Raw genomic sequence first — 16165 nt, forward strand, 5'->3', positions numbered from 1 at the left:
CTGAAACACAACAATGATGTATGTGGCCAAGGCACTACTGCCTACTCAAAGACGAACCCTCAACACACCTGTTGAGCTGCAGAAGCAAATGGAAAATTGTTTACAGTCAACACAAAAACTTCCCACTAGAAAAGATATAGTTCCACGCTAAAGGGCATACAGGTTTGTGAAAACAGGAATATACAGACTACAGTTTTGTGTTTAGGGTGGGAAGTTTTGTTTGGTTTTTTTGTTTGTTTTTGGGTTTTGTTTTGCTTTGTTTTGTTTTCTTTTTTAATTTTCACATGCACCCACCTCCACACAGCAATGAAGGCACACTTTGGTGTTGTAATTAATGTCTGTCTTGATTAAAAGCAGAACACTGTGCTGAGCTCACTAAGATTCATGCAATCATATCTAATTCAGGAGTACTCAGACAGCTGTTAGATATTAAATAAAATGTTCACTAATTGATGAATGAATTATTAATCCCCATCATACTGGAATTCACACAGACACATATGCTCACACTTCTCATTCAGTGCTTAAGAATTTACTTTATGTAAGTGAAGATCAGTATGTTAAACCTTTCAAACAAAACCAGTTCTAACAGTATCATAAAAATAAATCCATTACTATTCAGTGTTATTAAAAAACAAACAAAAAGATATCTCAAGTTGTTCCTAGTAATGTTGAATCACTATCCTCATCATTTAGAAAATTATTTTGTTTTTAAAATGAACAACTCATCTTTTTCTAAAATGATGCCTCAAGCAGCTGGAGCGATCAGAAGACTGTATGGTGAATGCGGGTCTTCAGACCTGCATGCCAGCTATTTTGAGAATTTCAGACTCTTAGGAAAAGCCACTTTACTAATGATTTGATATTGAAATCTTACAAGAAATCGTTCCAATTGAAGCTAACACACTATTTGATAAAAGGTGTATTGAGCAAATAAATAAACCTGGAGAAATAATGCCACTGTTGCTCTCACATGGTTTGTCAAAAGTGTGTTCTTCTGTAGTTACTACACTACTTAAACACCACAGACATTATAAAATACAGAAAACACTTCTACTATTTACATAGTAGTGTTGTCTGAAGCCATTTTTATGCCTCTTCTTCTGTAGCAGTCAGTCATTTACAGCCTCAACCCAGATTTAACTCTGACCTTACTCTGAGCTGGAAGCATCTTACAACTGATACATTCAGTGCAAAAGGTTATAAATAACTTTGAAATGATACAAAGCAAGAAAAAAACTTGAAAAACGTTTGAGGCTGCCTTCATAGGATAAAGGAGCAGAAAAGGGCAGAAAACAGTTTAGCTTTTCTAGTTCATCTTTAAAATACATCTATTAAACATAGTACAGTTGGAGATGCACAGTCAAGTTTATTTTACACGAATGCATGAGTCCAGATTCCCTAGATACATAAAAAGAAAGGTAGTTTCACAATAGCCTTGTGTGTATGTTGGGCAGGTGTTTATTTTTCTTGTGGTGGTGCATGTTTTTGTGTTTGGGGTTTTTTTTGTTTGTTCATGGGTTTTGGTTCGGTTTTTGTTTGGTTTGGGTTTTGGTTTTGTTGGTTTTTGGTTTTGCTTTTTTTTTTTTTTAAATAAACAGTACTGGAGTTACCAGGTACCAGTGCACTTTCTTCTAAAAATTAAGGACTCCAAGGAGTTTTCTATGTATTTTAGAACGCAGGAAGGTCCCCAAAACATCCTCTTCCTCATGCCACACTTTGTACTAGCAACTAGAACTGCCCTTGAGGTTGCAGAAGTAGCACCTTTCGTAACTTCAATACAGTGCCAAAGTTCAAGAATAATATGAAAACTGAGTGACATGAAATTGAAACCAGAATTTTTATGGCATTTGTCTTCTAGCAGATTTTTCTGATATAATTCCCTATCAAAACCAAACACAACAGAGTACCGAAACATGCTTTAAAAGGAAGTAAGATTGTCTGACTAGAGGATACATTCAATACTACAGCCTAATAGTGGGCTTGTAAAACCATCTTCTGCTAAGTGAAGTCCTTCCTGTCTTCTGCATTTTCTACATTTCTGCAAACTTCTTACTCCCTACATTTAATTTGTCTTAATGGGTTTCTATACTGCAAAATTATGTCTATACACTGCAAAAAGGAACAGAGATCAGAAGTTAAAAGTACAGACGTTAGTACAGTTAATCTGAAATCACGGATTACTCCTTTTATAATAGAAAAAGAGGCTTTTCACCACACTAGAGGAACACTGATGATGTGGAAGGAGCTCAGAGTATTTCTTTTCAGCAACTTAAAATACTAAGCATAGTCACTTCAACACAGTTCATTGGTCCATAACTGGAAATTTAGAAGAATGGCTTTGTTTTGCTTTTTAAGTAGGCTTGTCCCAGAGTTCACAATAAATCTGGCCAAACTGATTGTATCGAAGGAAAATACTGACAGCCTACTCTGATATTGTTTCTGAAGACTGAGCCCTGTTGTCCAAATAGAATAGCACTATTTGCAATGAAAATAACCCATGTCTTGTTAGAGATAAGCAGGAAATATCAGTAGAAGAGGAAGAACTGCCAAAGAAAATAAAGGAAAAGTGAGAAAAAATTTGCAGTGAGAACCTCAATGGTCAGTGTCTTTCAGATCAACTCTTACAGATGTAGAATAGATCAAACAGCGTGAGGCAAATGTACTGTACCAAACAAAGATAAACAGAAGTAACAAACTCTCAAAAGAACAAATTCACATAAGCCCTCCCATCATTTTAGTTCTAAGCTCTTCTATTACAACTGTACTTTATGTGAAAATGAACACCAAACACGTTATGCACTGCCACACCATTGTATACTGTTAGTCTTACCTAAACCTGTGTGGGTAAGTTGTTCAAATAGAGTCCAGCTGTGGTCATCAATATAGTGGTTCTTCAATATCAACAGCTGACATACATCCCTGGCTGTTATATCACGTGGTACTTCCAACGCTCTGCTAGTATCATCTTCACTATATACTTTAATTACCTGCAATAAATAAAAAAGCTAAAATATCCATAAGTTTAATATTCAATTCAGTTAGTTCAAACATGTTCATCTCTCACCTTCATGACTGGGACAAGAACTTATACACACAGAATGCAATACTAAAACAAGCCACTTCCCTGTAATGCAATGGTGCAACTGTGAACAAAACAGCTGAGCAAGCACATCCCACTTCTAACTTTGGCTACTGGACCACTCTTTGTATTTTCAAAAAAGCACTTTCACCCAAAAGCCACTCAACATCATGAGACAGGGAAGTGAATCTCCAGCGCAGAGCCTGTGCGGAACCATGCCAGAGGAGATGCTGAGCAGCTCCCTTGCCAGTGACAGCCTGGCCACAGCAGCCAGGAGCTCAGCACAGGTCAAACCACCTGGCCTACCCTGTCTGTGCCAAAGCACAACATCCTCAAGACAAAGGGCATCCAAGACATTTTAATTTATCTCAAAAATCCTCCTCTCGCTTTATTCAGTTTATCCATGTTCATCAGAATACACGACACACCTCACCTGAACTTCACGCACAAAACTTAAATACCATTGTAAACCCTTCATTAAACATCGAGACACAAGTTCCTACTTTAAAGATAAACAAGCATGTTACTGTCAGTCAGTCCTTAATTGCTGCCTTACTAAACACATGTTCATTTCAAGCATCTAATGAACAATCAGCAATGTATCATTGCCTTGTTACAGCAGCTTCTTCTCTGGTTTGTGCTGAAGTTGGTAGGAAAGTGAGCAAGGAGATGCAACTATATCTCCTGCCACCTCCTTTTCTCCCACTATTAGAAAAAATTAAAAAATTAAAAAAAAAAAAAAAATCAGGTCAGCCCACCCATGCTTTCCAAACACCAGAACAAGGAAAAAGGACTCCATTTGGAAACCACATAGAGATTAAAGTACACGGACAGTCCTACTCCTCTGCAAAATCTCATTTTCTCTATGGAACTACATACACAGCAGTCCTGTTACGAACTTTGACCCTACATTAAATAAGCATGATGATTTGCTCTAATGTTTCTGCTAAAAAATGGTAACAGCTCCAGAGTTCCACACAAGGTTCAGCCACCCTTGCCACAACACCAACCTTCAGGATACAGCAAACACTAAAATCGCACCTCTAAAGTGGTGAAAATCTGTCTCTACTCATGAATCAATCACCTCAAAGCAGAGTCTTCCAGGGAAAACAGGCAGAGAAAGTCAAGCTAAAGTTTCCACAGGACTAAGCTACAGACCAGCACTTACATTTAATACAAAAGGCAAAATGACCACATCAGTATTGCATTCAATGATTGATACTGCTAAACCAGTCCTGGTTGACGGCTACAGTTAGCTTTACAAGATGTCTGTGCTTTGGCAGCGTTCCCACTGTCAAGCGAGACCAGCAGCGATGCAGCTGCTTGAAGTAGGGTCTCATTCCACACACTCAGCTTACTGAAACTCCTGCTCCAGTCACACAGAAATGATCTTCTGCTGTTCAGGATAAATCAGCATGAACGATTTAAATTCCTGCAGTATTTACAAGATGAAATTAAAAGAGGTGTCTGGCAGGATGCACTGTGAACGGGATGGAGGGCTGTACAGGTGAGGAGAAAAAACAGCATTCCATCACTTGAAAACATGTTCTACCCCAGGCAGCACTGAAGGTCAGGGATAGCTTCATTAGCCTCTCCTGTAAGTCTGTGTCAGGCTGAATCTAACACATTTTACAGGCTGAAGTGTCAGAAAGGAGACAGACAGTATAGAAGGGAAAAGGAAGCGAGAGAATTAAAGTGATTTTCCTAGTATTGGACTAGATGATTGCTGTAGATGGCTTCCAACTGAAATATTCTGTTTCTCAATATCCTTGCAATAAAGCCCAGGTGAGAATTCATGCCAACACCCTGGCTAGGGACGCTGCCAGCACATAGTAGCGACCACAGTTTTCTCCAGGTACTCACTGAGGTAGGTGGTGAGCTTGTTTTACAGCAAAAGCACGTACAGCCCATGCTGAAGCCCTTGACGGACAATTTTTACAGAAATTCTTTTTAAAAGGGTTAAGAGGCACAGTGCAGATGACTACACTCTTATTGCTGAAGAAACAGAAAAAGACTTTTTAAAATGCTGAAGACAGCAACACAAGTCACGATAATGAGCTGCCTGTGGCCATTCAGCTCAGGGAGTGGGAAGCCTTGGAGGTGGCCTTGGACTACAGGAGCACAGCTAAAACAAAACAACACAACACAACACAGAAAAAACAATGGAGAAAAAACCCAGAGTTTATATTCTCTGTGAGTATTCTTGCTTGGCTTTCTCAGTATAGGGAAATAAATCCTGCTCACGTCTAGGACACCGTATCCCCCCAGCTCACAGCTATGCCATTTGCTAACTGATAAAACACAAATGCTGTGCCCCTTTTCCTCTTCCTTGCAAGGGTTTCAAATACAGCAGGAGACAACAGACAGGCAGTCACCTAACAGACCATCCCGAACTTGTTTTACAGTTTTAGTTTAATGAATTGAATCTGATGGTGTAAATCTCATCAGTTAGAGTGACCTTTGAGGGGTTTTTTAATTAGAAAAAGCTGCTCAGTCTGCGCTTTCTGCTGTGTTTGAAGTGAAGTCTCTTGTAGGATTTGCTGGGAATGTGTTTGTTCCAAGAAGAGTGGATCACATGAAAAAGGATAAATTCAAAATCCCATTTTTCCTTGGAAATATGTCGCAATAAATACTTCTCTTCCCAAAAGTAGAGAATGGTCCAAGAATTAAAGGGTGGTAGAATTCTACTAAAGATGCAGTTCTACTGACCTCTTACAGAGATGAGGAAGCTTGAGTGACCACTTCTTTATTTTTATTAGCTGTTATTACTATGCATTAGGCTGGCCAGTCATCCCCACTCTCTTCCATTTTTTCCCCTGAAAACTCGTCTGAGAAGCAGCACACAAGAAACAAGCTGCTAATTGAGAACAAGCTGCCATTGCAGTTTCCATTACCATACACTCTTAAGTTTTGCTGTAAAGCAAGCTATTTAACCTTCCTTGACTACATCTATTAGCAGAAAGTCAGAAAAAAAACGGCTCAGTAGTGCTCAGATCATCTTCTTTCCTGTCTAGTTTATAAATACAAGGAGATTTTAGTTCTTCTCAAGGTCAGAAAAAGAAACATCTCTATAGCTTCCACTTAAGTCACTGGAAGTAAGAAATTAGCAACTGCAAGACCTGGAGGAAAACACCAAGCTGAGCATGACAAGCATTCATCATTTTCATTGCCTATGGGAGCAGACATGGAGGTACAGCTTTGCTGCACGTCATCTTTCAGTTTTTCAATAGATTAAAATTCAGCCAAGATCCCAGAAGTACGTGCAATGCATCTTCATCTCTCAAAAACCCCATTTTGATAAGAAACGTTGTTTCAAATAAAAATAAAATATATTATTGTTTGTATTTCACTAATCATCTGAACTCAGAATGTAAAAACAATGCTGACAAATATAACCTAGTATTTAATACAGAAAGAGAAAAAGGAGACTCTAGCTTTCATCCTAAAATCTAACAAGAAGGAGCAAAAAAAAACCCAGAAACTGTTTAAAATAATAAGTACAAGAGCACATAAGGTAATCAGTGTGGGAGGAGGGAGAAGGAAGAGAAGGCTGGACTCTACTCCCCCGAGTCTTCTTCCACACTCAACTGTCATCTCCACTACAATAATTAAATAAAACGTTTCATAGACTTTTAAGAGAGAGCATCCAAGCCTGATTCTTCAGAATCTTCAAGCCATCTGTTTTGAAAGTTCCAATCTGCAGAAACAGCACAAACATATGGAAAGACCATACCACACACCAAGGAATTTCAAATTTCAAACTGAGTCCTGACGTGTGAAAAAAGCCAGGTAGATCCAACAGAAAAAGAATCACTCAGCACATGGAGTCCACATTTAGGCGCCCGCATCAAAATGACCTGACATTTACATGTTTCTTAATGCTTCTGTATAGCCATTAAGACAGTGGATGATCAGTACCTTTAAAAGAAAAATCAGGCCAATTTTGTCTATAAAGATACAAGTACCTAACTTCAGCTTATCGTTTCTACAATTGCTTTTCTCCATGAATAAAACATCGCACATTTTGTACTTATATTATAATTTCAGTCACATTTATCTTAAATGCAGAGTTACTGTATGCAAAAAGAGACCTTATAAAGTCTTACACCCCAGGGTGCCGCACTTCCCCTGAGATCCTGTCTGATACTGTGCTAGCCTCTGTCTTTAGTTTTAACTAACAGGCTATTTGCCTCAAGCATTTGTTCTCTCATGTCCAACCTTGCCCCGCAATAGACAAAGTTTTTTTCTTATTGAGATTGGTGGAGGGTATGGCAATTTGAACTACAACGGAAGCACTTGGAAATTTCTGGCATTTTGAACTTTTTTATGATTCTAGCAATAGCCTGTCATGGTTGTAGAGGGAAACAGCAAAATTTCACATTCATAAAAATATTTAAGCGCAGCTTAACTCACTGGTTTTAAAAAAAAAAAGAAGCGTGTTAGTAAAGTTTACTGTTTTCATTATCAGGTGTGAAGGTAAGGATTTCCAATTAAATATTGCAGTCTGCAGTTAAAAGGCCAGCTTCCAATATTTCCTCCAAAGGGAGGAAGAGTTCCAAAACAATTCTAACAGTTTGCAGATATGAATAAATGGTAGCTGCTCATTGTAAAGCTACTGCTTTCTCAAACACCACAACAGGAGCTTGCAAAATTTGTCCTGCACATGTCCCTTCAAGGAATGAACACAGAGAACTGGAGCACAGACACAAACCAACAGAAGACTCGTTAATATTTTAGGCACCCAAATCCAAAATGGTGGTCATTAAGCCTGCAAACTTCTCCTCTGAAGGAGGGTTCACAAGGCACCACATGATTTCTGCACAGACTTGTCAACACATAATTGGGCAGGTTGGAACTACCATCCAGTAATCAGGGACAACCACCTGGAAGCCCGTCCATGGGGGAAGAGGGCAAACCTGAGTTCCAGCATGTAATCCAAAAAAACAAACTTATGTAAAATACAGGTCCTGGTGACTCTGTACTTCTTATTTGGAACACAGCATGGCTTCAAGAGACGGAATGAACACTGCTTCAATGCAAAAAACATATACAGGATAGATACACAGTAGCTTAGGCGGCATGAGCATTAGACTTAAAATCTCTGTCATCCACAGGCTCCCTGTATTCTGATCAGCTTCAGGAAGGGAAATTTTAAGATCCTGTTGCCAGCAACATTTTCTATTCTATGGCTGCAATTTCCTGAAATACGTTGCTTTCTTCTCAAGGTACAAACCAGAGCATTTTAAAAATCATCTATAGTAGGCAGACTGGATACTTCAGAAGTGACACAAAATGAAATGGAACTGTCACCTTATTCAATAGGACCAGCAAGGCTATTAAGACAAAATTAAGTACCTTGTACAGCTTGTGAAGCCATATAATGAAGACCTGAGAGATCTATCTAAAGAAACTGAAGGTAAACCAAGTCTCTGATAACAAGGACAGCAAACATCAAAGAACGAAGTAGTTGCCCAAAGAAGGAGGAGCTGTTCTTCCAAGTGACCAAAAGTGAACTTTGCATACACTTACCTATTATTGATGGACTGAGGTATGGTCCCACAAGCACTAATAATCAATGATGTCTGTCTTGCAACGAAACCAAAGTGCCAAGGAAACAAGAGCAAAGTCTAAGAAAATTGCCTGCCCTTCCTACCACAACCTAGAAAAAACTAATATTGTTTCCAAAATCTAACCATTTTCAAAATGACATGTCAAAGACCAAAAATAATGTCAATTTCTAGCCTGTTCTCAAATACGAGACAACTGACAAGCTCTATTTCTCTTGCAATTAATAAATTTGTTGCTTAAAAATACAATGAAATTTTTTAGACCTGAATATTGTTAGTAGGTGCTCCAAAATGTTTCCTTTCATAGTAAAAGTATACACACATTATAAACTGAAAAAAATTGCTATTTATTTTCTGTAGTAGTCTTCTGATAGCTTACCATGGCACTATGGTAACTGTCTATATTATATAGCTCATACAGTCACTCCCCTCCCCCAAACTCTTAGTACAGACTTTGTGTCCTACTTCATCCAACACGAGATCAACCAAGCCATAAATGAAAAAATCACACACACAAAAAAAGTAATTAAATAGCAATGTGAAGAAGTAACAAAAATTATCGGAGATTACCTGTAGGCAAGAGAGGTCCAATTTTAAAACACATGTTTGCCATCTGACTTTGGACGAGTCAGCATTAGTCCCTCAGTTTCCTTTTGGTAAAACAGGGCAGGAGAACTGAAATTTGTTTCTCTACAGCAGGGTAACAGATTGAACTCATTAAGGTTTGTAAAGCATTTAGACTTCCTCATATGACTACTGCTTTAGATGTGTAAATATGTTGTATTATAAAAAGGAAGGTTAAATTATGCAGATCTCCAAATTATAATAAGCTATGTGCAAAAATATACCAGTAAAGTTATTTCAAACGAAGGTTATGACAATCACATAATGATGTTAGAAAAAATGGCAGAATGAGGACAATGCTGACATGCAATCAACTGAAAGACAATTTAGTAAAACTGAAGCGAAACAACATTTAAAAGACAACAGGAAAGTTAAAATACAAATATCCTTATTTAATCCTGAATTTGATACATTCACTTTTTCAATGTTGGTCAACAGAAGCAAAATATTAATAGTAATAAAATAGTTATAGAAGATTTCATTTCTCTGTCTAAAACTGAACAAAAGGCAAGGTCTAGAGAAAGCAACTTCCACGCTTTTGACAATTAACTCATAGTACAATTACTTTTAGAGCAGGAAGTGAAATTCTTCTTAACTATACAGTAACTATAATTATGTTGCTCAAAAAGTTAGTATAATGGGAGAATTAAATAACAGCTACATTATGAAGTTCAATAGAGTGTAAGAATTGCAGTAATAAATAACATGTAGATTAAACACAGAAAGTGAAAGGTTTATCACCATCAGCAACCATTACCACAACAAAGGACCAGATCAGAACTAAGAATTGCAAAGGAATCTATAGAAGACCACAATATAGACCTTAAAAAGAATGCATATTATTTATAAGGAAAGGCAGGGTGGACGGGACAATTTATTTAAATAGAGAGTGTCAAATTATTCTGCCTTACTAGAGATTTTTTTCAGACTATGGAGATTCCAAACAAAAGTAGCTAAAGAGGAATTTCAAGTACAACTGATAAGATGTGTATGAATAACTAGAAAGCTTTGAGGAAATTCAAACATCATTAGCGAGAATTTCAAATAATACAATTCTAAGGAATAGCAGAAATGAAAGAAAATTAGCAGGTTTGCTAGATTATTAAGCAGTCAAAGGATCACTTATACAAGATAAACATACTGCAGAGCAGCGAAAAGATTTATTTGCATTAATTATTCACAACAGATATGGAAGAATATGTCCCCAGATCTGCTCTTTACAGGTGAAATAAAATTGCTGGTCTAAAAGAGAAGAGACACTGAAAATGAAAAGGCAAATAAAACAAACAGTTAACAGAAGATTATACAGTCTAAAGAAACTTAAATGGCAAACCTCAGTCTATCCTAACATTGAGTGAAATGGAGGCTTAAGCTCCATCTATTACTTTATCTGATGTGCATAGGATATAACTTCTGTTCAGTCCCAAGAAAGAGGAAAAGCCCAAGGGCTATTGCAGCAGATTATTTCTGAGGTTTAGCATTGTGAATTTGTGAGCCACTGTTGCCAGACAGATTGGTAAGAATCTACTAACATTACCTGAATCTGTCTCTAGAAGAAAATCCACTCTCAAATGTACAAAAACTCTTCCCCATCTTGTTTATAGCAGTAACTAGAACACTTTAGAGTAATCAACATACTTCTGAAAAATCTCAGTGGGGTAATGCAGTTCACAGTGATTGGAATCAATAACTTTGCCCAGGTCCTTCAAAAGATAAGCTGTTATCAAGATTAAGCAGCCATGGAGTGAGAGACTGGAAAATACACTTGGAATGAACAGTTCATTTTTAGGACAGCTGGCTAGAGTAAAATAATTTCAGATTCTTACACATACTAACATTTAAATCAGAGTGGAGAACCCAAGTCTTACAAGCCATGATAAAAATAAGTCTTAGTTATTTTTCATTACATTACTGAGCAATGCTAAGTGTGTGCATTAACATCTGACACAATTGTCTTTGAAAAACCTCTTGGCTCCGGAAAAGGGGCCAAAAGGTTTCCTATTCCTCTCTTGAATGAAACACTTATTTAAAGACAGCTAAAACAAGCTAGGCCGCTTCTCAACCTCAGTGCATAGTGCACGTGGCTGCCCATTTAATCTAAATCCAGCGCATAGACATGGAGATCTCAATTAGGAAGAGAAGAGAGTTTTACATCTTCCTATCTACTAAAAATCAACAGATTATGACAATAATCCAGTGAAACTTGGGTAAAATTTCTTAACCAAAGGCAAGTAATTGTAAAAATCAGTGGAGAATATAACACAATCCAACTTTCAAAAAAACACATTTGTATGTCAGCTATTCTGCCTTTTGGCCATGCATCACCAACCTCTTCATGTCAGAATCACCATGCTCTTTCATACAGTTCAGTTCGTCCAACCAATATAGCTCACAATCCAAACTTACATTCTTTAGGCCAAAAGCACGTGCTTTATGACCTTCACTTGGAGATAATAACTTAATATCTCTCACAAAATCCATAGGAAATTGCTAAGATAACTAGCAAGGTACAAAACTCACCCACTTTGGTAGTGGCTATGGGTTTTGTATTTTGGTCCCAAATCTAGTCCTGTATGATAAAAGTTCAAAAGCCTTATTGTTTGATTTAAGGAGATCAATATTCAGACCTGACTTGATCACTGCATTAAGGTTAATAAGAGTGTATTTTCACATGGAATTTTCTTCATGAAAAGCTAATTTACTGGAGGTGAATGGCTTATTAGCCCTATCAGTAAACTTAAGTTACTTAGTATCTTCAGTCCTTTGCTTCCACACTACCTGCTAAGTCTTAACTTCATACAGCTTTTATATGTTAAATGGTAATATACAGCTGTACATTTTACTATATACAAAAGCAACACTTAGAATGCACTTACCATATACTGACGGAAAAATATCCAGTTAGACTAATTGGACTTAGAAAGAGGGATGGGATGGAAAACCATACTGTAGGATTCAAAGAATCTGACTTGGAGGAACTTCAGTATTTCATTTAAAAAAAAAAAAAGTTTGTGAAATAGAACATGAACAGGAAATGAAAAAAGTTCCCAGTGCCCCAGAGTTCTTCATCCCCCTAATTAGAAATATGGTAGAAATTATCCACATACTACTCTACTTTCCAAAGAAGTCTTGTATGAAGATCAGGGAAGAAAGAAATTTAAATATAAAGCCACTAAAAGACACTTCTGTTTTTTGTTTTCTGTGTACAACAAAGTTAAGGGCAGAATGTTATCAGCCTCATGTTTGAATAGCTTGTCCCTGTTTATGTCAAAGAGCTAACATTATTTAAATGAGGCTTTCTGTATTTAATAGTTCAGTTTGTCCAACATCTCCTTCGCTTGTCAGAGATAAATAGAATGCTGTGTTCCAGTACAAGAGAAAGCAAATCTGTTACTGCCACGTTCTGGCTGCACTCTATGTTTCTGAAGAGATACAAACTATAAAAAGAAGAACCTATTGTTTCTACCAGGTTTTTCACACTGTGTTGCTGGTTTCTCAGTAAACCAGATCTCCTGCTGAAGCTGAGAAAGACCACATCTCTGAACAACACCATTAAGAGACCAGTTAGCTCCCCATTTCCTCTGCAGCCATTCAAAATAATTTTTTAAACTAAAAAAAAAAGAAATTCTCAAAATGTTCTTTCACTTTTACAATTTAATACAGAAGTTGGGGGTTGAACTTCAAGACTGATTGAAAGCGAAGAATGCCTTTTTCATCACCTTTATCACCTAAGTATTCCCACAGAGGTAACTAGAGGAAAAATGAATGTACACTCCATAAGACTAAGCAAAGTTTAGATTTTTAGCTAAAGAAGATAAAATTTGGAAATTTTCTCAGAATTTCTGGACTGGTACAAGGAATGTCCAGAGTGAATAAGACAAAGGCTATGTAGGTTAACTCACCATAATAAATAGTTGGTTTAGAACAATGAAGTACTTTGCTATTTGCTGTAAGACCAAAAAACCTGCTTTGCTAGGCCAGACTACAGCATCCTTCCAGCCCAGCACCATCTCTGGGTGTCTGTTTCTAGTCACTGGTGGTACATAACAGCAAGGTTTAACTGCTGTAGAACAGTTATTCTGATAGAACATTTTATCCCTCAGCACTTTTCAACTTGTCTTTCATTTTTTTCACATATCATGTTCCCTCTGGCCAAAACATAAAATCCAAATAAAGAGCAAATCTTGCAATCAAGCTAGTAAGTCTACTCAAACCATGTAAAACCTTGAACTATACACTGTTGTGTTACTACAGATTTGTCAGATATTTTTGCCAGCAAATCCAAACCACCACAGGACCAGAAAAGAAAAAAAGGAAAAAAATAAGACCGGGAAACAAGGGCAGGGAAAACAAGCCCTATAGCTGTCAGCAAAAATTTAATAGTCACATAATGCAGGAGATGCTCACTAAAATAAGTGAACAAAGTGGAACAAAACCATGATGTTAAGTGGATGATGTAGTAACAAGGAGACACGAATCATTTCAGAAATTCAGTGTATTTTGACAATATGTACCTCTAATCACTTATTCTAAAACGAAAATGAGGTTTGTAAAATGAACAGCCTTCAGCCATACAGGAAAACTAAGAAGTCAGTAGCACATTTCTCATCCCTGCACATGCTGTGACATCCTGCATTCAGAGGTCTTCTGGGTTGTCTGGCTGCTGATCCTCTTCGCCATATACAAGCCACGTTCATTTCATCATAAATGTATGTATTTTATTTGTGTTACGATCACCCTAAAAGTCTTGTCAAACAGGGCACCCAGAAAGATGGAGACAGACAGCAATCCAACAAGTTAGAGCCACCAGGACCAAAGGACAAATGACAACACTGGGAGCCTGCCTATGCAGTCGGTGGATAATCTGATGCACCAGCTAAATCTGGCTGTCAAGTCAACACATGGTAAGCAGAGGGCTCCGACTGCTATTCAGTCTAGATACCATTTAATTACCAACCCCCTCCAGAAGAGAATTAACTGGTTCAGAAAAGCAGTCTAAGTGGTCTAAGAAAAAGGTACAATGTTATGTTAGGGCAGAGATTGGAGGTGGAAATGATGCAATACGCAACAAGAGCGATGAAAAAGACTGTGAAGAAAGCAGTATGCTGAGGAATAGTGGGGGAAAAAAAAAAAGAGGATTCTAGCAGGAAATAAAGGAAAAGCATTAAGGGTGTCAACTGAACACATCCTCCCAGGTCTCAGTTCTTCCTAAGAATTTTAGTGGTGCCAAAGACACAAACAGTAGAAAGTTGTAACCTCAGGGATACATAAGGAAAGAAAGGAACCAAAGATGTCTGTCCAAGTTAACATTTTTGATGCCCAAGCGTGTGTATTGGAAGAGATATAGGTCAGCAGTCCAAGACAGTCATTAGGATCTGCCAGAGAGAAGAAATTAAATATGTTATGCCAAATATGATAAAAAATGAGAAATATCATGAGCATCTACCAACTCTGGCTCAAGAAACCAGAGAAGTATTCCTGGGAAGTGTGACTCGGGAAGTTTGACGTGCCTTGCTCTGTATTGTTCCCTGGGCACCCACTATGCGCTAAACTGTGTCAGCATAAATCTGTTCTCATATAACTACTTTAAACTACCAAAAAAAGTTTGCCTTGAAATAATGGAATAAAAAATGAAGGGTTGAAAGCAACCGAATAAGGGCAACTTCAAAAAAAAAAAAAAAACAAACATTTTACCACTAGCGTAAGAGACTAAGACGGACTGAAACCAGGGTAAAATTTTCAGTGTTAGATTATAATTAAATTGGTTCAGAAGTTTTGATCATACAGTCATAACTTCTTTTATAGGTCATTAAGGCAGTTGGCATCTTGTTGGATTGGTCCTGGTGCTGTTCCTGACCCACAGGCAGAAAAACAAGAGGTGGGAGAGCACAGGGCATGGCCAGTACCCATAGCAACACCATGAAAATGAGGAAGAAAGCAAACTTAAATATGTATAATTCCTTGGTGTATAGTGATGAATTTTCTTTGTGTACATTAGTGTATCTTCAATTTATCAAAAGTAAATAAAATCTTCTAGTTTTTCAGGTACTTGCTTATGTATTGCATGTTGAAAGTAACACGCAGAACACATATAAGCAAGGGAAATTTGATTTTTCGCATAGGACTGATGCAAACACTTTGTGTGCAGTTTGTTGAGTTTCTCCCTTCATATACAGCAGTGCAGCACAATCAGTACAGGGTTTTCTACCAGCAGAAATAACTATTCAGCAATAGCTCTTGATATACTTCAAGGCCAGATAACACAGTCTGAAGGTCAAGTTTTGACTTCTTGAAGCCTAATTTATTCGAGAGGAGACTAAAGTACAAGAGCTAGAAAATGGCCAAGTACTTTCTTCAATTGATGAAAAAGCTGGTTTTTTTCCAAAGGATTTCTGCCAACAGAAAAGGATTATGAGCAGAGTAGAGCACTAAACACTGCCAATTTCCTTGGTTACTGTACGAAGAATGTTAGATGTTCAAAGAAGGCAAGAAGAAACTGAAAAACATATCAAAGATTTGTTCAAGAACTGAAGACAGAGAGGAGACAGAGTGCAACGTTAATTGTGCCACTAAACCTTGTCAAACTACACAAGGGACAAGTAATGACCAAGTGTATTAAACCATTGAGCTTTTAAAAGACTTTTTAAAAAGCTCTGTGCACTTATTACTCACTCATACACACACACACACACATCCTTATCTACCTTTCATGGCAACTATGCAGCATAGTGCTGTACATTTTAAACTCCAAGATGGTTAATGATTTTGTGCACAAAATATTCTGTAGAGTCTGATTGCTTGTAGAGACCGGAATGTCATGGGATAGAATAAAACCTCTCTGCCCACCTCAGCAACTGAACCATAGGGACTGCTAAAGTTAGGCCCACTGTGA

At 37.5% G+C, this 16165-nt stretch overlaps 1 protein-coding gene across 1 annotated transcript in view; it reads right to left on the reverse strand.

The window, feature by feature from the left end:
• The window catches only part of GRB14 (growth factor receptor bound protein 14), a 66179-nt gene that overhangs the window by 26455 nt on the left and 23559 nt on the right, over positions 1-16165 (reverse strand). Inside the window, 1 exon segment of the mRNA XM_071810985.1 lies at positions 2834-3008. Within this exon segment, the coding sequence (XP_071667086.1) occupies positions 2834-3008 (175 nt within the window).

Source organism: Patagioenas fasciata, chromosome 7 (genome assembly GCF_037038585.1).
Source record: "Patagioenas fasciata isolate bPatFas1 chromosome 7, bPatFas1.hap1, whole genome shotgun sequence".
Classification (NCBI taxonomy): Eukaryota; Metazoa; Chordata; class Aves; order Columbiformes; family Columbidae; genus Patagioenas; species Patagioenas fasciata.